General features: G+C 36.1%; 1 protein-coding gene across 1 annotated transcript in view; it reads left to right on the forward strand.

The window, feature by feature from the left end:
- LOC150092268 (kinesin-like protein KIF21A) overlaps nucleotides 1-24,941 on the forward strand; it is a 524,778-nt gene that overhangs the window by 490,975 nt on the left and 8,862 nt on the right. The window contains exons 34-35 of the mRNA XM_090415090.1: nucleotides 14,412-14,582; nucleotides 24,000-24,202. Coding sequence (XP_090271216.1) covers nucleotides 14,412-14,582; nucleotides 24,000-24,202 — 374 coding nt within the window. The remainder of the gene's footprint in view (nucleotides 1-14,411; nucleotides 14,583-23,999; nucleotides 24,203-24,941) is intronic.

Genomic DNA, 24,941 nt, shown 5'->3' on the forward strand with positions numbered 1-24,941 from the left:
ATAAATAATTATTTACTTATTATTCTGTGTTCTAATATATATCATTAAAAAATAAGCAACATGTACGACACGTTTGTTTTAGTATTAATAATTGTTTCCATAATTCAGCATACTGATTTTGAGAACAGTCTTCACCTTTTTCTATATCACATACATCACATTTATTTTCATAATGTGGTATCTAGCAGTAATTGGCCATCATTTTGATATTCCACCTTCTCTGATACCTCTCCCCATTTCTTTAATTGATATCTTGATGAAACCTTTCCTTGTTTTTTACTAATAGCTCTAATTTTTAGACTTGCATGGCAATCCAGTTTGATAACCTTGTTGTTATCGTTATTTTAGTAATTTGAGTTCTTGTATTTTCCAAAAATATGTTAACCTCCTTAAATCTAAACTCCCTCTCTCACCTTTTTTCATGATCTTTCATTGTTCTTTCAAACTATTCATCTGATTTCAAATCAGTTTCAAAGTTAAGTGTCAGTTTCTATATATTTCAGCACCTACAAAAATCCTCTAAATTTTGCTTCTGAAAGAGCAGGAAATTACTCCAAAGATTGTTACAACAGTCTTCATGTTTGTGAAGGTTTACATGAATTGCTGCTTTAAGCCCAATTTAAACGAAATGAAGGTAATATTACTTAGTTTGTAACAAGTCAGTCAGATTGAATGTTTTTGGATTCTGGCATTCAGGCGATTCTTTATCACATCACTTCTGTATATAGAGGTGACTACTGGTCTACTGTTACATCCCACAAAAACATGGAAATATTGATTGTAACCGGATTGTCAATTCAGCAAAATACATAAAACTTTCAGGTAACCCCAGAGTAACCTGCTATATTCTTTATATTTGACCTTATTTAACTAGATGTTCAATATTTTTGTAAATTCCTTTTAATTGAACTAAAGCAACATGAATCGATGTGCACACAATATCATTGCAAAGAAGTCTTTTTTTTTTAGACTTCTGTTGCTGTCATTACAATATGTGAAAATGACTCACTTTTTTAAAAGTAAAGATGATGTTTTGTGAAAATCTTTAAATTTTTCGTAAATTTTTTACACTTTTTTCTGAAAAAAAAAACTATTCATTTTACAAAAAATTAATGTAATGTTCAGAATCAGTATGAGAATTATCAAAATGCAGAATTTAGAAATCCTGTGTTTTATTATTCAGCCTCCATGATGTCAAAAGCCTCATCATGGGATGCCCAGTATATTCCAATTCCCAACTCTTTACTTGTCTACAATTTTTACTCAACTTTCAGATGTTAGCTTGCTTTCTTCTCCCATATGCTATTCTAAAAACATTTCTCCATAACTAACAAACTCTACTGGAACAAGGTGTATGTATATATTAAATATATCAAACTAATCCACAACAAAAGTCAAGCATCTGTTCACAAAGGAAGCATGATTACTTCTTAATTGATCATCGTATTCCTGATATGTAATCAAGAATTTGATGATTAGAGGGTTTGCAGGATCTTATGATAGTACTACATGAAAAAAGTTACACCATTACTAACTTGTGATCAATAATTTTCCAGATGAGATTATAAAAAGAGTAGAAGGCAAGATGGAAAAAAAGGTGTGTGAGGAGTAGATTTTACATGGAGAATTGTCAGTGAATGGAACATATTACCAGAATGTGTTGTGAATGCAAGGAGTGTTAAGGATTTTAAGATTCAGTATGATAAATATGTTCCCAGTTGAATGAATCTCCCACGATGAGTCTGCCGAGTGGGTATAATAATAATTTTCCCCCAAATTAATTTTTTATCTGTCAAGGTCCAATATTATCAGATCTTAAAATTATTCTGTCTTTTAAGGTACTTTTTACTGTATCGATCTACCTATATCATGGTCTTCCTCTGGGTCTTTTTCCTGCCAGTCTGACAAAGAACACTTGTTTTGCTAATCTTTCCTCTCCCATCCTGTTGTAGTGACACCTGAGATTAAATCTACCAGCACATTCCTGAATGTGAGTTACAATGGTGAGTTCTTCTGTAATATCCTCATTTCGGATGTGATTGCCATCTGTTCACTCAACTCATCTTTCTCAGAACTCTCATATCAGAGGTCTCTAGTCTCTGAACAAGTGTTTTATTTCTAATCCAGCTCTTGAATTCATAAGTTAAAATGGTTGGAACACTGTCTTGTATACAGCTAATTTCATGTTTTGACTAATTTCTTTCTTATTCCATAAAATTTATTCAACTGACTTCCTACCATACCAGCTTTACTAATTTTGTTGTCTATTTCCATATTTAATTTACTGTCTTCACTAAATATTGTGCCTGAATAACTGAAATGTTTTACTTGTTCTGTAGATTCACCATTTGGTATTCAGGTGTTGATGTTTTCAATGTTTCTGCTTTTTTTTTTTTATGAAACCTATTACAAGAGTTATTCAATTTAGTCATGGAATCTTGCAAACTTGTACTGGATTTATTCAGAAGTATAATATCATCTGCATAAAGCAAAGAGCTAAGATTAGCATCACCAATTTTGATATGAGATTTAATACCACTTTCCTTCCTAAGGCGATCCATATAGATAATGAATAACAGCAGAGATAATGTGAATCCTTAGCAAAGAGTTAAGATTAGCATCACCAATTTTGATACCAGATTTAATTCCACTTTCCTTCCTAATGCGATCCATGTAGATAATGAATAACAGCAGAGATAATGTGAACCCTTGTCTCACATCTGATTTAACATTAAACCATCTTCCTGTACCTCTTTCAGTTCTAACTGCTGACTTACAGATTAAGTAGAGACTATGTATTGTTTGATATAATATCTCTTTACACCATATAACTGTTAACATTTTGAAGACTTTTTCTCTTGGCACATTGTCATATGTCTTTTCCAGATCAACAAAACTTAAATACAAATCCTTATTATATTCCCAAGATTTCTCAACTGTTTGCCTTGAAGTGAAAATCTGATCCAGACAACCTTTATTTGGCCTGAATCCAGCTTGTTCTTCACCATGCTTTCCTTCCACAATTTTTCCTAGCCATTTCTCAAGTATACTTGTATAAAACTTACCAGAGCACTTAGTAAGGAAATACCTCTAATTGTCACATTAAGTATTGTTTCCCTGTTTATATATAGTACAGGTATAACGTGGATGTTAGGTTCCGCAGAAATGCCACGTTATGCAAGTCTCAGATCACATAGAAAAAGTAGGGTTATGTTCCGAAATCGTTTTTTTTTTTTTTTAAATTATATAAACAACAATAACATCCAACAAAAAATATATTTTTATTTAATTCAGGTAATTCATGTAAGTTAAGAAAACATATAAACAATAAAAGTATAAAAATTATAAATTGTACTTAAACTTCATTGCACATAATGCATAAATGTTTTAGGCAAAATAAAATAGTGCATATTTTAATCTTTCATAGCATGAGGATTAGTTAATAAACACTGGTTTTGTCATGTAATCACCTGATGCATTACTACAAAACAGTAGAGTAATTCTATCTTTGGAAACTTTGAATCCAGGAGCTGATCTTTCATTTTTCGAAATATAGGTACGTTTTTGCACTTTTTTCCAATATAGCCCGGATTCATCTGCATTGAACACCTGGTCTGCACTATAAATGTTTATAAACTTTGAGAGTTTTTTGTTTAATAAGATTTCCATCCACAGGAATTTTCTTTTGAGGTGCAATCTTCTATCGAAATCATTAGAGATGTCTCCATTTTTCCATTAGAATATCGCATACACGAGCAACGCGCTTTGCACTTATCGTTGACCCAGCAATAAACACTTTATCAGATTTTATGCGCATTTTATTTGATTGTTTGAATTGTTGATTCATTTAAATTCAAAGTCCCTGCAAAAACTCCTGGTTTTTCTCCATTTTTCAACCGATCCAAGATTTTGAATATTTTTCTTCAATAGAAATTAATTTTGTTTTCAATGTTGGTTTTTCCCTTTCGTTGCAGTTTGTGGCCATTACTATAAAAATAATTTTTTACACAAAAAAGCAAGCATTACATATTGTAACTCATCAGAAAATAAAGTGCTCAGCTTGAGATGAACACACTTATGATTTTTAATGCACTTTCCTGGCAGAAACGAGGACAATTTTCAACAATAAACATTTTATACTGTAAACAATTGAGGTACATGCATGCTATAGGGTATTTCCCCTAATATAAATTTGCTACTTATAATTACATGCGAGATACAGGCAGACACAAATTTAATGAAGATAAAATTTGATTTTTAAGTCATGCAGTGAAAAACATATGAAAAGATAAAGGGTTACTACAATTCATAGACGGTGATTTATCGGAACCGTGTTGTATAAGTACCGCGTTCAACAAGGGTTACTACAATTTTAGACTGCATTATATCGAAACCGTGTTATATAAGTACCGTGTTATAAGAGGGTTATCTGTACTCTGAGAGCTCTGCTCCAATCCTTTGGAATTCAACCCTCTGACCAGCCCTTCTGAATTACGCAATGCAGCCATTGTAAAACTTAACTCCATATTTTAACATTTCTCACAGAATTTCATCTACTCCAGCTGCCATTCCACATTTCAGGTTTTTCATAACTTTTCCTACTTCAAGTTTGAATATATATTTCTGGCTGCATTCCTGTTGGGAGTTTTCTACCATCATGCTGATACTGCGTGTTTCATTTAGCAGTCTTTCAAAGTAATCACTCCAACCTCTAGAATATCATTATCTTCAGTTTTCATGTCACCTTTATCATCTCCGATTTCTTTTACAGTAATTTTTCCCTCCATTTTTAAGATAGCTTTTCGATAGCCTCCAGAATATTTTGCCACCATCATGATATTTATTTTCTCTGTTCTTACCAAAGCCTTCTCATGAGTTTATAGCTAGTTTTACAGTGCTTCACTTTCTTACATTTTTTTTCTGTATTTTCTAAAAGCATAAGTTAATGTACTTGCCAAGAACTTTCAACATGCTTCCTTCTTTTCCTTCATTGCCTCTTGATGACGGCCTCACCACATTCCTCTCTAGCTGATTCAATCAATGTTTTCATCAAGATTTGCCATTGAATCTTCAAGGTTTGGTTCTTCATTTCAAATTCTTTCATTTTTTTCTTCAATGATATTTGTGTATTTGAGTCTACAGTTAATCTCTGAAGCTGCTTAGCCTTGATTTGTTTTAAAACTTTCTTACACATTCTTCTCTTCAATATGAAATTCAGTTTTATTCTGCTCAAAACTAGATAGTGATCACTTCATATTTCAAATCATCTGAATACTCTTGTGTCCTGAACCCGTGGGAAAACATCCCTATCAACTATAACATAGTCAGTGAGACTTTTCTTATTTCTTGCATCTTCTCTCCATGTGAATTGGTGCACATTTTTATGTTGAAACAGTGTTAGTAATAGCTAATCTATTTCTTGAACATAAATCCAGCAGGCATTTACTATTCTTGTTAGTTTCGTGCTTTTCTCAAAATTTTCCCATTTCTATAATTTCTATATGTCTGGTAATCATTTCCTACTTTGCTGTTTAAATCTCCAACAAGGACCAACTTTTCCTTTTTCATTGAGCCAGTAACCTTCTGTGGTCTTTTTCATGGAGAGAAGACCATAAGCACAAATAAGTCTCATTGTCCAGTTCCCCATTTTGATATTTGCCGACATCATTCTACTTGATAATCTTCTTCAATGACAATATCCTCATATTTAGTGTTGAATACTATAGCTACTCTCTTTCTTTTACCTGATGAATATAACATTTTGTATTTGTTGCTTAGATAGATCACACCTGTTTTTGTCTTTGTTTCAGTTTCACCTATTATGGTACTTATTGAATTTTCTGCTCATTCCATTTTCTTTCTATTGATGCTTCTTATGCTGATAGTATCAATCTTGAACTCTCTTGATGTTGAGTTGGGATGTGTTCCAGTCATTGTCTTTTTGCTGTTCATCCTGGTTCCGTGGCGAAAACAACTGGGACCTTTGTTTAACTGCGTGACACCCCCAACTGGCATGAAATTCTGTCATGTTGTACCATCATTTTTACATTGTGGTTTAAGCCAATAAGAATACAGTTTGGTTGACTAAATCCCAAATTTGCCAGCCCATTCTCATTCATTCAGTATCCGGGTAGATTCCTAACAGTGCACCACAAGAAAGTGAGGATTGGACATTAGATCAGAAGCTCCAGTCGGTTCTCTGCATTCCTTAAAGGCTATGTGGAAGTCTCTTCCCAGTTATACAGCTTTGACCCTTAAGTATCCCTTTAAGGTGCTATTTACTGTATCAATGTATCTACATCTTGGTCCTCTTCTGGATCTTTTTCCTGCTAACCTGACAAAGAACACTTGTTTTGATAATCTTTCTTCTCCCATTCTGCTTAAGTGACTATATACCACTTGAGATTAGCTCTACTAACACATTCCTGGATGATGATAATGACCAATTATTCCCTAGAATTTTTATAGCTGCACTTGAAAATGTGTTCAGAAAACTTGACTGGAACAGCAAGGGTATCAGTATCTTATGAAAGAAAGTAAGCAATCATCAATTTTCTGATGATATCTCCATTTTCTTCCAATATATCACTTAATTGGTAATGATGATAAACACACTGAACATACATTGCAAACTGGATGAGTGAAATTAATGACTAATTTCTCAAAATTTACTATCCTGGAGCAAATATCTTTCAACAATAAACAAGACCTAGAAATCCAGAGTAATTATAGAATAAAATAATTACTGGAGATTGAGCCAATGGATGAAGGTTGAATTGTCTGTCTCTCATAAATGGAAGTTGATGATTCTATTATATTACCCTCTTTGACATACAATGCTCTCCCACACATGCAGGGGTGTATGCACGCACGCACGCACGCACGCACACACACACACACACACACACACAATCATATAAGCAATGGAAAGAAGTATTTTGAGAATTAAAGCACATCATCATCAAATTCCTGCCATGTACCCTCAAGGGGTGTACAGGATATGACAGTACTACATGAAAAAATTACATCATTACTAACTTCCTATCTACAATTTTCCTCCAAATCAGTCTGTTACTTGTCAAGACTCAAACATTATCAGATCTTATGTTTCTATCGTCTAAGGCACTTTGTACCGTATCAATCCACCTATATCTTGGTCTTCCTCTGGGTCGTTTTCCTGCCAACCTGGCAGAGAACACTTGTTTTGCTAATCTTTCCTCTCCCATTCTATTTAAGTGACCATACCATCTGAGATTAGCTCTGCTAACGCATTCCTGGATGCTGACAATGTCAAGTTCTTTCCTAATATCCTCATTTTTAATATGATATTGCCATTGATGCCATCTGTTCACGCCTCTAATCTTTCTCAGGACTCTCATATCTGCGGTGTCTAGTCTTTGGTCAAGTGTTTTACTTCTGACCCAGCTCTCAGATCCATAAGTTAAAATTGGTTTGAACACAGTCTTGTATACAGCTAATTTAGTGTTCCGACTAATTTCTTTCTTATTCCATATGAATTTATTCAATTGACTTCCCACGATACCAGCTTTGCTGATTCTGTTGTCTATTTCTATATTTAGTTTACCATCTTCAGTAAAAATTGTGCCTAAGTAGCTGAAATGTTTTACTTGTTCCACAGGTTCACCATTCACAACACAGTTGACATTTTCAATGATTCTGCCTATTTTCATTGTCTTTGTCTTTTTATTGCTGACCTTCATACCATATCTATTACAACAGCTATTCAATTTAGTCAGAGAATCTTGCAAACTTGTAGCGGATTTATTTAGAAGTATAACATCATCCGCATAAAGCAAAGAGCTGACATTAACATCTCCAATTTTGATATCAGGTTTAATACCACATTCCTTCATAATGTGATCCATATAGATAATGAATAACAGAGGGGATAATGTACATCCTTGTCTCACGCCAGATTTAACACTACACCATCTTCCTGTACTTCCTTCAATTCTAACTGCTGGCTCACAACTCAAATAAAGACTAAGTATTGCTTGATATAATGCCCCATTGACACCATATAACTGTAGCATATTGAATAGCTTCTCTCTTGGCACCTTGTCATATGCCTTTTCCAAATCAACAAAACTTAAATACAGATCTTTGTTATATTCCCATGCGTTCTCGACTATTTGTCGTAAAGTGAATATCTGATCCTGACAGCCTCTATTTGGCCTGAATCCAGCTTGTTCTTCACCAAGCTTTTCTTCCACAATTCTTCTCAACCGTTTCTGAAGTATACTTGCATAGATCTTGCCAGGAACACTCAGTAGGGAAATACCTCTGTAATTCTCACATTCAGTTTTATTTCCCTTTTTATATATGGGTACTATGAGAGCTCTACTCCAATCATCGGGAATTCGTCCCTCTGTCCAGGCTTTCTGAACTATGCAGTGCAGCCACTGTAAGACTCTTATACCACCATACTTCAGCATTTCTGGTCGAATATCATCTACTCCTGCTGCCTTTCCACATTTCAAGCCTTTGATGGCTTTTTCTACTTCAAGTATGGATATGTATTCCTGACTGCATTCCTGGTCAGTGTTTTTTATCACTGTGCTGTCATCACTGCTTGTTTCATTTAGCAGTCTTTCAAAGTAATTACTCCATACTTCAAGGATATCTTTTTCTCCTGTTTTCATTTCACCTTTATCATCTCTAATTCCTTTTACAGCACTCTTTCCTCCATTCCTAAGCTTCTTCAACAACCTCCAGAATATTTTGCCACCTTCTTGATATTTATTTTCTATATTCTTGCCAAAGTCCTCCCATGACTTTTGTTTAGCTAGTTTTACACACTGTTTAGCTTTCTTACATTTGTCTCTGTATTCTGTAAGAGTAAAAGCTGACTTATTTGCCAGGAACTTTTGATATGCTTTCTTCTTTTCCTTCACTGCCTCTTTAACTTCCTGTGTCCACCAGGGAGTTCTGATTTTTTTATCTTTGCACACAACCTCACCACATGCCTCTCTGGCAGAATCAATCAATGTTTCCTTCAGAGTTTGCCACTGAATCTCCAAGGTTTGATTCCTGTTCTCAAACTCTTTCATTTTCTTTTCAATAATATTTCTGTATTTTAGTCTACAGTTTACATCTGAGAGCTGCTCAACTTTTATTCGCTTTAAAACTTTCTTACATGTTATTCTTTTCAATATGAAATTCAATTTTATCCTGCTCAAGACTAAATAGTGATCACTTCCAATTTCAAATCCTCTGTACACTCTGGTGTCCTGCACCAGGGAGAAAACATCACTATCAACAATAACATAGTCAATGAGACTTTTTTTATTCCTAGCCTCTTCTCTCCATGTGAATTTGTGCACATTTTTATGTTGGAACATGGTGTTAGTAATAACCAGTCCATGTCCTGAGCAGAAATCCAACAGATATTTGCCATTATTATTAGCTTTGCTCTTTTCTCCAAATTTTCCCAAAATATTTTTGTATGTCTCACAATCATTTCCTACTCTACTATTTAGATCCCCAACAAGGACCAACTTTTCATTGTGTCAGTTGCTTTTTCTAAAGCCTCAAAAAATTCCTCCACTTCTACCTTAGTAGAACCTTCTGTGGGACCATAGGCACAAATAAGTCTCATTGTCCAGTTCCCCATTCTCATATTTGCCCACATTACTCTACTTGAGACTGACTGCCATTCAAGAAGATTAGCCTCGTATTTTGTGTTGAATACTATGGCTACTCCTTCTTTTCCTTGATTGTTATTGCCTGAATATAACATTTTGTATTTATTGCTCAGAAAGATCTCACCAGTTTTGGTCTTTTTTGTTTCAGTCACCCCTATTATGTCAATCTGGTACTTATCTAATTCCTGAGCTAGCTCCATTTCTTTGCCATTCAGGCTTCTTATGTTGATAGTACCGATCTTTAACTCTGGTGATGTTGAGTTGGGGTTTGTTTTCAGATTTGTTCCAGTAGCTGACTTTTCGCTGTTCGCCCTGGTTCCCTGGCAAAAACAACGGGGGCCTTGTTTAACCGGGCGACGCCTCAGCCGGCATGAAATTTTGTCATGTTGTACCATCATTTTTTATTTTGGTTTAACCAATAAGAATACAATTTGGTCGGCTAAATCCCAAATTGCCAGCCCATCCTCGTTCGTTCAGTATCAAAGTAGATACCCAACAGGGTGCACCACGAGAAGGTGAGGATTGGACATTAGGTCAGAAGCCCTGGTCGGTTCTCCGCATTCCTTTAAAGGCTATGTGGAGGTCTCCTCTCAGTTATACAGCTTTGACCCTTAAGCACCCCCGAATTAAAGCACAGATAGTAAAAAATTTAGTTATTTGACATAAATTGTTGAATGCTATTCAAAAACCAAAAACAGTTAAAGTGGAACCGAATAGCAATGTAGCCCAGGTAAAAGATGACAAAGATGGTTCTTACTAGTAGAAGATAGCATTCACCATTCCTCCTATTCATATGACAAACCTTGCAGTGCTCAAACATTTCAATCTTCATGAACTTCTACAACCAATGCCCTAAATGTTGATCTTGATGCTATCCTTAAATGGGAGTGATGACCTAGTCACCATTGGTAATTTCATGGCATGATTTTGTATTTTTCATCATGCAAAAAATAAAAAAATAAATAAAAAGTGTGTGTGTGTGTGTGCATGCATGACTGTGCACACCTTAGTTCTTCTCCCTTTACCTTTGATAACACTCACCTGAACAGCAGACTACTTGGACTGAGTTACCCTAGGCTTTGCTGTCACAAATACATCTCTTCTATGGCATCCTTCCAGCTTCCGGGGGAAAAAAAAAACTTGGAATCTTTTTACCCAAGTTGTTACTTTTCATCTGCCCAACTACTAACTGTGCAAATCTAAAATCTACCCAAACTTGAAATACTGCTTTCACATTTGTGGGTAGTACACCAATAACACCTGACATAAAATTCAATGCTGTCCAGAAAAGACAATTTGGGTACTTAATAGTCTATCACTCACACACACACACACTCTCCAGCCACTGTCTTGCAGTGTGGTTTCATATTGACTTTTCTATAGATATAGGGGATAATGTTATGATATCCCCTCTAGAGGGGATAATGCTGGGTATAGAAACAGTGGCATTTTTATGCTTTATACCAATGCCAGGAGTATTCGGAATAAGGGAGAGGAATTGGTGGCACTGATAGCATCAGCCTGGCCAAAGATTATTGGGATCACAGAGACGTGGTTGACAGAAGAGGATATAAAAGTTGCTGGGTACAGCATTTTTCGGCAGGATAGGAAGGGAAAGCATGGTGGTGAAGTACTGCTTATGATAAGTGACGACCTGTGTCCTCTAAGAGTGGAGGCTTTGGAAGGCTGTGACACTAATGATTTTGAAAGCATATGGTGTGAGGTGGAGGTGGGCAAGACAGGATATTTAGTGGGGCGTTGCTACAGACCAATGAGCACAGAGTGGGGATTAGGAGATGTTGAGACAGTCGAACGTGGCAAGTGCAAGAAGAACGATTGTTATGGGAGATTTTAACTACAGCAGTATAGATTGGGGAAAGGAAGATGCATGTAGCAATAGCAATAAGGGAATGGAATTTCTAGAATTCTTGAGGGGAAAATGTCTTAGGCAACATGTAACAGAGGGAACAAGAGGTTCAAGAGTTTTGGATTTGGTTATAACATCAAAAGAGCTGATAATAACTGAGATGACATCTCTCCCACCAGTTGGAGAGAGTGACCATATGGTTTTGACTTGGAAAATGAATAGACATGCAAGAGTATCAAAGAGATAGGAACATATGTGGATGTTGAAAGTTTATTTTTCACTTGGTTAGACTATAATAAATTTAGTTTAATCCTTTATCCAAGTGTGAGCAAAAAAAGTTTGTGCTTGAAAGTATCTTCAGGACTGGGGCAAGGTCCTTGCAAAGGTGGCGCAAGCTACCAACACTTCTATCTCAGTGTATCTCCCATAATGCAAAACACATCTCCTTGTGGATATGTATAATGTTATGCATTAAGGGAAGGGCCACTACCCAGACTAGTTTCGACCTTTATTGAGGTCTCTTCAGTGGGAGCCAGGCCCAAGTGGAGATACCAAGGCAGAAGCATTAGCAAGGTCATCTCCTCCTATAGGAGCTGCCAAATGGTGTGACACCTTTTTATTAAATTACTCTGGATTTAGAGAAAGATGTTGAAAGTTTATTTTTCACTTGGTCAGACTATAATAAATTTAGTTTAATCCTTTATCCAAGTGTGTGCAATAGGAGTGTTGGTAGCTTGCTCCACCTTTGCAAGGAGTTGCCCGGTGTTGTACCACTTTACCCCAGTCCTGAAGATAATTTCAGGCGCAAACTTTGTTTGCACACACTTGGATAAAGGATTAAACTAAATTTATTATAAGTTCAGATCATATTTATTTTGATAAATGTTATTTGAAAGCATTGCTGTCTATAAATATTTAACATAATGATTACACAATAATAATTCCTTCAATGTTGTAAGTAAAATGAAAGAAAGGTAAATTATCTTGTTCCACTGCACTGATTTGAAAAATAAAAGAGGGGGAAATTTTCAATTATTTAATAAATTCATTGCTGGGCTGATCTCTTGCTGCATCTCAGAACAAATATTCATTTTATTTTCACACACATAAAATTCTTTTTTTTTCCCTTAGGAACAAACAAAAAAAAATATATTGTATAGCAAAAAGTTAAAATATTGAAGACAAAGGATATTCAAGTAAAACAGTATATTTTAAGTCACCTGGACACAAAGGTCACTCCATTACAGTTAATCTCTAAAATTGCTGTTAAGGAATTAATGGCAGATTAGGGTAATTTCATGATAACAGGGCAGAATGTAACTCATATTTTGATCCATGAAAAATCCTAAGGTGGTCTGAGTATTTCATCCACTTCAGCCAGTTAGAGGGTTAATGCTAATAACTATTGAGTTATGACACTTTGGATATGGAACCAACAAATAAGACCTGCCAGCATTTCTGTGATGAGCATTATTCCTTCTTTCCTTCCCCTTTAATGGGAAGAAGGAAAGTAATGTTTAGATCCAGAGGTGAGTGACCAAGATGATAGCAGGTCTATGGAATGAGCCTTATGAGAACAGGGTGAAGATTTGTGGGTTGCAGAAATTGGTTGATAGGTGGAAAAGGGGAGATATGATTGAGACATTCAAATTGCTGAAGGGTTTCTGTAGAATTAATTCAGAGGATATTTTTGAGATCGGGACTGGTGGTGGGAGAACTAGGGGACATCTATGGAAGCTGGGCAAGAGTGTGGTTAGCAAGGGTATTAGAGCTGGGTTCTTAATTTTAGAGTGGTAAATGAGTGGAATAAGTTGCCAGTGTCTGTTGTGGGTGCTATGACAGTGAGTGAGTTCAAGGCAAGGTATAATAAATACTGTGAGAATGTCGAATAGTTGTGTGGACATGATGTTAAGGACCTCCCTCGATGAGTCTGAGGACTCCCTGGAGTCGCCCGTAATAATGATAATGTGAGTTTCGTTGCTGAGTGCAAGAGAAAGTTTTTGGAAGTCTGAAATAGCTTGAAATTTTTGGTCTCTATAATAGAATTGCCACATTATTTAGTCCTTATTCGCCTGCAATACTAATGTACCATCAGTTTTTGAACCTTCTGTGGGATTATTACATGTGCACATGCATTTGTGTATAATCAACTGTTTTACAAGTGGCTGACTGAATGCTCAAATCACTTAAGCATGTTGATTATACCCCATATGTAGGTAGTTGCAATTTGTGAAGATAGGAAAAGATTAAGGAATCAACAGCTGTGCAAGCAAAGACAATATATCTATCATCACTAGACATTGTGGGAGCAAGAAAGTGAGAAAAACACTTTATAAATTGGCTATGAATTGCAGCATCATCATTATATACCATGTAGTCTAACCATAATCTAGACTAAAATCAGTGAGAATTTTTTTATCACATCAGTTAAAAACGTTATGTGCTTTTTAGAATTTAGCAAGAGTAGGTTTATGAATTTTAAAACAGTAGTATTAATATTATGATAATAAAAAGGGACAAAAGAGGGATTATATTATCAGGATTTATCTGATCCTTGATGAACCTGGTTACATTTACGACACTGTTCCTATATATAGGAAAATGTTTTTTTGTTCAGCTTGTAATTAGTGGTGACAGTTTTTGTTCCCCAGTATAAGTCCATCACCTTAATATTGGAATGCTAAAGTAGCTTGAAAAAATTTTTTATTTCTCTACAGCAGTGGACCAGATAATTTAACCTCAATCTCTCTATGATACTAAATAGATAGGTTGCTACTTTCCTGGGGGAGATTTATGAATTATAAATAACCTAGGATTTCCTCTAACCTAATTTTTCAACCTGTGAGAAAATGTGGCTAATGTTTTTGCTTTATATGCAGGTATTTGAGGTAATGGAAGGAGTGGGAGGGATCCACACTCCAAAAGTGAACTTGGAACCTCCTCACTATGATGGTATTCAATCATTAGCTATCAATGGAGACTTCCTTTTCTCAGGATCAAGGGATATGTGCATCAAGAAATGGAATCTCGCTAATGAAAGTCTAGTTCAGGTTAGTATAGCATATTTGTTTTTATGTAAAATATTATGCTTAATATTTGAACTTAATTATAACAATTTCACTGCCTGCTAACCTCCTAATTTTGAAAAACATTCTTCAGGTATTTCTAATTAGAGAAAGGATGAATGATGACTTTTGTTTGGTATTCCTTAAACATTAAAGAATTTTTATATTTTTGATTCTTGTAATTTTGAAAGATTGTTCTATTTGAGGTTTTTTTTTTTTTTTAATTTCTAATTGTAACAGATAAAATATCTTGCCTACAGCAATTCCTGTATGAAGGGACATAACAGTGATTGAATTTTCTTAAACACACACACACAGCAATGCCTTGCATAGCACAGTTTATAAATTTTATTAGTTTAAAATTTTTTTTAACAGTATTAGAGTAGTGTGATACATTACCAACATTCTGACTATTGAAACAGTACCATAATAATCTAGCATACCGTAGTAACAGCTATTAATGATGCAAAGTTTAGTGTGATTTCAACTTTGGTGCCGGAAAGTTGTGGTTGCCCTACAAAGTTTTTATATATATATATATCTTTTTTATTACATATGAACATCCTTTCATACACAATTATGAATGCAAAGAGGAAGTACAATGAATCTTTTGAACCTAGCAAACACAAATGATTAACATTAGAACAAAAATTTGAAATTATAAAGCATCGTAAAGAAGGAATGTCATAACAAGCAAGTCATCGTGCGAACACTAATTAAGAAGCAAGATCAAATAAAAAAAAATATGGAATTTGAAGCCACATCATCTTATATGACAAAAATAATCGTTAAAGTTCTGAAATGGATAATATTATTATTTGACACCTCCAGGGAGTTCGAGACTCATTGAGAGGGGTTAACTACTCTACAACTCTGTCTCCACCCAGTTCACCAACTACAGTGAATCACATCAGCTACACCAATGCCATCTACTGTCCACCACTATTATTTTCACAGATAATCACAAACATCCATGCCCACGGCAGGATTCGAATTGGCTGGAAAGTGAATATGCTAACCACTCGGCGAACCAGGCCAGCAAATATGAAATGTCTTTTAATGATATGGATTGAAGACTGCAATTAGAAATTAATTCCATTCAGTCAGATGATAACTCAAGCTAAAGCAACAAGTCTCTCTAAAGTGGTAAAAGAAAATGGAGATGAATGAGCAACTTATCGGCAGTTCATAATTGGTTTTATAACTACTGCTGCAATGAGTTATGATTGAAAAAGGCAGTTATGAGGATGTTAATGTTGACTGTTTTTGAAGACATGCCTTCGTGCACTTATTTAGCAGAAAAAGGAAAAATCACAACCAGAATATAAAATTTCAAAAGACAGCTTGATACTTTTATTAGGTGGAAATGCATCTGGTAACTTTAAATTAAAAAACTTTGTTTACCGAGCTGAAAATCCACTGGTTCTCAATGACTGAATTAAAAGTGCTCTTCCTGTAATATGAATGATGATGATTTATGGTTTTAATGGTGCAAAGACAGCAAAGGTCATACTGTGCCATATCAAGGGTTATAGCAGTACACAAGGTAAGACAATCGTAATCACCCATGCCTGCAGTGGGATACGAACTCACAACCTGTTGTTTGGGGAGTGGATACGCTAACCACTCGGCCATCCATACCAGCTGTAATATGGAGATTAAATAATAAAGCATGAGTGACATGACAAACATTTGAACAATAGTTTACAACTTATTTATGTCCTGCAGTCAAACGTTACTGCAAAGATAATGATGTAGATTTTAAAATTATGTTGTTAATAGGCAGTGCACCAGGTCTATGCAATAGCAGTGCACCACTGCTATTTCTGACTTGCATCAATATGTTAAAATCCCTATTTTGCTACCCAACACATCATTATTGCAGCCAATGGATCAGTTTGTCATTGCTACATTTAAAATCTATTATTTAAGATGAACTTTTTCTCAAGCCATAAGAGCAACAATGGGGAAATGGGACCGTAACTTGGACAGATTTTTGGAAGCATTTTAATATCAGAAATACTGCCGAAAATAGTGTTGAATCATGGCTTCAACCAGCTGCTTATCAGAGCTGTATGGCAATATGCTTTACCACATTGTGGGGATGATTTCACTAGTTTTGAATTGCAAATTAAAACTGTTTCTGAAGACATTGGGCAGATTGGAAAAGATCTGATAATGTGCGTGAATGCATTGACTTGCATTTAGCTGACCAAATGTGGATGCTGAAATTGATACTCATCTCATTATCATGAATAATTTATTTCATTATTTCAAATCATGAAATAAATCATTCATGATATTAAATCAAAAAAATCATAAATCTAACATATGACATTAAATCATATGTTTGAGGCATAATGTTCATGTCACAGCCCATTGCAACTGCAATTTCATCTGGCTGTTCAAGTAGTTTAGATTTTTTTTTTAAATTAATGCTTGTGCATATACTTTAAAATTTGTGTGGATGCTGAAATGATACTCTTCATTGTACTCTTCGTAGGCCAACCGGGCTGGTTGGACGCGTGGTTTGCGTATCCGATCTCCAGCCAAAAGGCTGCGGGTTCGAATCCCGCTGTGGGCATGGATGTTTGTGATTGTCTGAAAACACTAGTGGTGGTGGTGGTAGTAGATGATGGGTGGAGGAGATGGAGAGTTGTAGAGTAGGTGCCCTCCCTTGATGAGTCTTGGACTCTCTGGAGGTGTCAAATAATAATAAATAATATTAAATCCTGCATTCTGATTATGCACATACAATCTGGAAGAAGGCATTGTGGAAGCAACACAAAATGAATAATGGGAATGGCATGGATTGAAGAATGCAAGAGAGGGCTCAGGAAGGTGATGCAGTTGGTAAAGCCAGCAGAAGTGCAATATGAATGAAATTAGCCAATTAGGATAGGAAAAATCCTAGCAAGTTATTTTGATATGTGGCAATTGAAAGAGAGAGAAAATATGGTAAGATATTATGTATGAAAGCGGTACTCTTAGCTATTGCAGATGATATAGTTGAGGTATTTAATGAGCATTTCAGTTCATTAGAGTATTTCATCTTCATAAGTGTGCATCATGAGAAGCTTGAGAGTAAAGGAAATTGAAGAGGATGAACTGTTACTGAATGAGCAAGAGGTATCCAAGGAATTAAGCACACTTGGTCAAGAAAGCAATGCAATAGTACTTGATGGCATACCATGACATGTCTTAAGGGATTGTTCTAGAATTGAACTATAGCCTTGGCATAGCTATGTAATAAGCTTTGCAATAGGGCAAGTCCCAATGGAGTGAAAAGAGGGTAAATACAAGGCATGTCCAGGAAGTAAGATCTTTCAGAATTTACCGCCAAATAAGATATGGAATAAGGGGTCATGCATGTATAGTAGCATAAAGTGACTCATTTAGCTAGATGTTACCATTTTACTTTCATTGCATTATCATTTGTTGTCTTATACGAATAATTTATAATGAGTGCTTTGATGATAATAAAAAAAATAAAAAAAAACTCGCCAGTTGCAAGGTTCATAGTGTGATAACACTTGTTGTTGACAGAAAACAGTAGTGCTGCAGAAATTCACCATCTGTGTAAGGTTTACAGGCTTACTGTAATGAGTGACAATAAGGTTTAGTTTAATCCTTTATCCAAGTGTAAGCAAACAAAGTTTGCTCCTGAAGTATCTTCAAGACTGAGGCAACTCGTGGTAAAGGTGGACCAAGCTCTCATCCCTCCTTGTCTTAGTATCTCCCATAATGCAAAGCACATCTTGCAGACATGTATAATGCTATGCATTAAGGGAAGGGTCACTACACAGACTGGTTTTAACCCTTTATTGAGGTCTCATCAGTGGGAGCCAGACCCAGAGGTAGTGATACTCAGTCCTTATAAGGACTGGCTTAAAGGGGCGAAGCAAGAATGCTTTTCATCTTCCCCGTTATCTGTAGAGGACAGTGTAAGGATAAGGTGTTATTGAGCTATGAAGCTCTATATGGCAGCAATAGCCGAGCCTCAGTTAGAACTTCATTGGCTACAGCATTGCCATCCATTATCCTCCTCTACCTAGTGATACTAAGGCAGAAGCAATGGAGAAGTCATATTTACCTATACGAGTTGCCAAAAGGTGTCTCCCCTTATTATTGAATTACTCTGGATTTAGAGAAAGATGTTGGAAGTTTTCTCCACTTGGTTAGACTATAATAAATTTAGTTTAATCCTTTATCCAAGTGTAAGCAAACAAAGTTTGTGCCTGAAGTATCTTCAGGACTGAGGCAACTCGTGGTAAAGGTGGACCAAGCTCTTGTCATTCCTTGTCTTAGTATTTCCCATAATGCAAAGCACATCTCCTTGCGGACATGTATAATGCTATGCATTAAGGGAAGGGCCAAACTTCCAACATCTTGTGTAAGCAAATAAAGTTTGCACCTGAAATATTTTCAGGATAGGGCAACTCATATATAGAGGCAAGTGATGTGAAATCTTTAGGTGGAAGCAAACAAACACCTTTCTCCAAGTTAAACCAAGAATATAATTTCTTAGCATCTTTAATTTATAGTATAACCAAGTGGAAAAATTTCCAACAACCTGCTTTATAATTCCACATACATTCCTTTTTCTTTGATACTCCTGCAGGTTTGTTCATCTTCCAAGTCAAAACCACATGGTCATGCTCTCCAACCAGGGATAGATTTTAATCAGATCTTCTGATGCTATGACCAAATCCAGAACTCTTGAACCTCATGTGCCCTCTACTACATAGTAGTAGAGGGCTTGTTCTGAGAATTCCAGAAACTTCATTCCCTTACTACTACATGCAGTTTTCTCTTCCCATTTAAAATCTCTCATAACAATATTTCTTTTTTGCACTTGCCAAGCTCAACTACCTAAGCATCTCCTGTTCTTCACCCTCTATGCTCCCTAGCTTATAGCAACACTGCACTAAATATCCTTTCCTGTCCACCTCACGCCATATGCTCTCAAAACCATTAGTGCCATTACTATTCAAATCCTTCACTCTGAGAGGACACAGCTCATCACACATTTGCCCTTCCTATCTTGCCAAAAATGCTCTACCCTGCTACTTCTATTCCTGTCAGTATATCATCTTTCGTCAACTTTGTCTCAGTGATCTCAATAATCTTTGGACATTCTTGTAGAAAGACTTATACGTTGGTTATACATGATTACTAAATAACTTAAGGAATTCACAACGTATACTAGAATATAAATTAAATAAAACTTTAATGTGTACTTCCTATATTTCGGCAACGTCACGCTGCCATCTTCATGGGAACTTAAGATAAAGACATGTACACGCAGGCACTACAAACAGCAAATGAGGAAGAAGCCACTGTTTTTCCTAGTCCTGATGGTGCCCCCCCTAGCGGACTATATTAGGTATTTTTGGCCATTTGGCTGAAATTCTCCTGATGTATGTCTCCCAAATTTTGGGCAGTCTCATGCATCCAAATTTATTGAGGTTTGGCATGTTTCTTAGGGCTGAAGCTGATTCCATGAATAGTCTTTCAAATTTGAACTTGCGGCGGTGTATTATTGTGACTTTCTTCCACCATATTCTGTGGCATGTTTCTAGAGCATGGTCTGCTAACCCAGAGTAGCTGTACTGGTGAAACTGGATGTAGTCCTTGTGTTCTGAAATTCTGATATTCGCTCTCCTGCCTGTTTGGCCAAAGTAGGACAGCTTAGAGCTGCAAGGGACCTGGTATACACCAGATAGGTCTAGGGTAAGTGGTTATTCTTGTTGAGAGGCTTATACGCTGGTTAGACATAATAACTAATATTTAAGGAATTGACAGCGTATACTGGAAATATAGATTAAATAAACTTTAATATACACTTTCTGATATTTCGGCGAACGTTACGTTGCCATCTTCTTGGGAACTTACTAAAAAGACACGTGCACACAAGTACTAATACAACTCACTCCTCTCCTTCCTAACACACTTGAACAACCAACACCCTAGAATCAAATTCACCCTGGAAAAAGAGGAAAACAATAACCTCCCCTTCCTAGACACACTAGTCACCCGCCAACCTGATGGAACCTTGGTTTTCTCAGTTTATAGAAAACCCACCCATACAGGCAGATACATTCACCAACAATCCCCCCCCCCCCCCTCACAACAATATGGAGTTATTAAAACATTATTCAACAGGGCAAAAATAATCTGTTCTAATAATCAAGCCCTAACCACTGAACTAAATCACATCCGTGACACTTTCTCAGCCAACGGCTACCCCCTCCAAAAAATCCAAAAAATACTTAACCCAGTTATCCACAACCCACCACCCCCTTCCCTTCACAAAAAAGATTACTCTAAATCCATCACTATTCCCTACATCAGAGGCACCTCAGAAAAAATCGATAAAATCTTAAAAAAACATGACTTGACCACTTGTTACAGACCACATAGAAAACTGGCATCCCTTATCCGCTCCACCAAAGACCAACCACTTCCCCTAGACCTACCTGGTGTATACCAGGTCCCTTGCAGCTGTAAACTGTCCTACTTTGGCCAAACAGGCAGGACAGCAAATATCAGAATCTCAGAACACAAGGATTACATCCGATATCACCAGTACAGCCACTCTGGGCTTGCAGACCACGCTCTGGATACTCGCCACAGAATAAGATGGAAGAAAGCCACAGTAATACACCGCAGCAAGTTCAAGTATGAAAGACTATTCATGGAATCAGCCTCGGCCCTTAGGAACATGCCAAACCTCAACAAATTTGGATGCATGAAACTGCCCCAAATTTGGGAAACTTTTATCAAAAGAACTTCAGCCCAAAGGCCAAGAACTACCAATATAGCCCACCAGGGGGCACCATCAGGACTTTAGGAAAACGCTAGCGTCCTAGCCTCAGTCTCATTTGTTGTATTAGTATTAGTACTTGTGTGCACGTGTCTTTTTAGTAAGTTCCCAAGAAGATGGCAACGTAACGTTCGCCGAAATATCGGAAAGTGTATATTAAAGTTTATTTAATCTATATTTCCAGTATACGCTGTCAATTCCTTAAATATTAGTTATTAGGTAAGTGGTTAGTCTGTAGTGGAGCAGATAAGGAATGCCAATTTTCTATATGGTCTGTAACAAGAGTCGTGTTTTTTTAGGATTTTGGTAATTTTTTCTGAGGTGCCCAGATGTAGGGAATGATGATGGATTTAGAGTAATTTTTGTTGTGAAGGGTGGAAAGGGGGGGGGGGTTACTGGTTTTGTTATTTTTTGGATTTTCGGGGGGGTGGGGTAGTCATTAGCTGAGAAAGTGTTAAGGATGCGAAAAAACAGCTTCCTTGCTTCTTCCTCATTTGCTGTTTGTAGTGCCTGCGTGCATGTGTCTTTATCTTAAGTTCCCATGAAGATGGCAGCGTGATGTTGCCGAAATATTGGAAATATATATATTAAAGTTTTATTTAATTTATATTCTAGTATAAGTTGTGAATTCCTTAAGTTATTTAGTAATCTTTGGACAGGCTGATGCTATTAGTGCCACCAATTCAACTCCCTCCCCCCATATACTCCTGGTATTAGTATAAAGAATCGAGGCACTGTTGCTGTTTCTATACTTATCATTATCCGCTCCAAACTCTACCAGATTTAGCATTACATGATGTATTCTCCCAAGCAACTATTTTCACAAGAGGCCACTCCTGTTACCATGCACCCTGATAATTCTAGTTTTCCTGCATTGACACTCTGACTTGTTCAGAGAACAATAACGTTCTCTCCAGATGCCTAACTTTCCTCATTCAAATGCAAGCCATATCTCCCATACAGTTCCTTTCTGTCCTCAAATGCTTTTCATGCACCCACATAATCCAAGCTTCTCTTTCGACACATTCTAGCTATCGTACTATTCATTATTGATGCACTCTATAATTCTGAATTATCATACCTGAGCAACACACTATCTTCTCTCTCTCTCTCTCTCTCTCCTTATTCTGTACAATCTCAGGCATGAACCTAACATCTCTTGCAACCCGATTCACACTGCCTCTCAAGTCATTGGTGCCTGCCATCACAATCATCTCAGCCACTCTTTCACCTCATTGCCATAGTCGCACTATCTATTGGTCCTCCAGGCATACACACTACCTGCCATCCCATCTTGCACACCATGTATCACAGAGTCAATATACATCACACATACCTCTTACCACTCTGTTTCTTCCTTGCTCGCCTGCCATCCTGTAATCTCTCCATTCCTGGTTCCTGCACTGTCTCGCCTTTCTCTTATTCTCTCTCTTTCACTGGTTCTCCTATTCTCTCTATTTCTATCATTCCCATAACCCTTTCTTACTCATACTCTAATTCACTTGTCCTTCATTTGTTTCCAATCTCTTAATATCTTATTTTATGCTTCTCAACTCTTTCCTGATGCATTCCACTTCTTCTTCTTTCAGCTTATCTCTCTCTCTCTGCAAGCTCATTTTCCTCACCCTCGATCACACTACTTGTCTCTTTATCCATATTCATCCATTTCTGACATAATGCTGCCGAGGTCCATTATGCTAATTTCTAAATTACAAAGTTCTTCCCAATTTCTACGTCTGACACAGACATGTACTCCCTTGTTCCTAACTGCCAGAATACATACATGTCACAAACACTACAACATGGTCAACGCAACATATGTTGTGTTGAATGTAGTCTTTAAATGGCAGAGGACTCTAGAAAAGCCATTGATAAACTGAACTGTGGCTACTGCCATTATTCAGACTGCACAAAATATACTAACAATCTATACTAAAATATATTTAAATACAAATTCCTCAAATGCAAACTACCCACAAATATACATTCTATCTAGCTTAGATTCCCCATAAATTTATAGTAAAACTCTATATAAATTATAATAAAAACGAATCTGTGTTTCACTGTTACCTCATAACACGCCCAACTGTGACCTTCCCTCTAGCGGAAGATGGGAATTATTGACAGGAAGCTCATAATAATGAGCTTCTTAATCATGAGAACGATTAAGAAGCGCACAACCCCCCCCATGTTGCGGACTGGTAGGCCAGTTCTCCTTGAATTCTGATGACTCGAATTTTGAAGACTCGACACCCAGATAGCCCCTGAGTTTCAAAACGTTTCAAATAACTTGACAAAAAACGTGACACAAAAACGTTACATAAAAAGGCTTATCATTTTATATATATAGGGTAGATATGAGGAATTTGGGTGATGTTGGTGATTGACTTATATCACCAACCAATAATTAGGAAAATAAGAAATTTCACATATAATTTAGACAATATATCTAATTTAGACAAAGACAAAATCAGAAAAATAAATGGTAGATAATCATAGAAATAAGTGATTAAGAAACTTGAGGCTGAATTGTTGTGTGCGTGTTATTTATTTCTTTTGTTTTTTCTCTCTCTCAGTCACTAAGCCAAGCTCATAAAGATTGGGTTTGTGCACTCAGCTTCCTTCCTACTGGCAGCATCATACTGAGTGGTTGCAGGGGTGGATTTCTTAAGATGTGGGCTACTGATAGCTGTCAACTTCTAGCTGAGATTAGGGCACATGGTGCACCTATTAATGCAGTTGCAACAAATAATGCTTCTTGCATCTTTACTGCTTCCAAGTGAGTAAAATAGTATTTGCTTCATTATTCTAAAATGTTGTAGAGTTCATATTGATTTGTGTAGGGTTATATACTATTAAATACACTGCATGTGGTTTTTAACATATTGCTATCATATACCTATTTGATTTGTTAGTTAAATGCTCATGAATTAAATATTTGGTTAAAGATAAGTTAAGACAACACCATCTTTATCTGCTTAAAGTTATTAGTGTATGCAATATACAAAATTAGCTAAATAAATTGGACCATTCATCCATTCATTTTATCTACCCAGAAAATGAAGAGTTTTTATAGCTGACGAACTCTAATAATGGACATAATTTAGTCATCGCAAATAATAACAATCTTTTATATGGGAGATTTGCAATAGAGACTACAGTTTACAAAACAGTTATGTAAATAGAAAAAAATGTTTAATTTTCTCCTGAAAGTATATGACAAGGAATTGGATATATAAGAAATTTCTGTTGGGGAAAAAAAAAGTTGATATTCCTCTTTTTAATAGGTTTTGTTGAATGGAAACTGCTAGAGGTAATAGAATCAACAGATATTTGCATATTTTTAGAGAATATGTGCTCTCATTTGTAAATCCCAAGTTCACAGTGTAAGAACATTTCTAGTTCTTAGATAAAACTGCTTTTTTAAGAGATAATGTTTCCTTTTTTTTATGACACCTCCAAGGACTCAACTGGAAGGCACGATTTGGCTATTCATTTTATCTACCCAGCAAATGAAG

The sequence above is a fragment of the Typopeltis vanoorti genome, chromosome 26, assembly GCF_054136105.1.
Source record: "Typopeltis vanoorti isolate ZY-2024b chromosome 26, IOZ_Tvanoo_1.0, whole genome shotgun sequence".
In the NCBI taxonomy this organism is placed as follows: domain Eukaryota; kingdom Metazoa; phylum Arthropoda; class Arachnida; order Uropygi; family Thelyphonidae; genus Typopeltis; species Typopeltis vanoorti.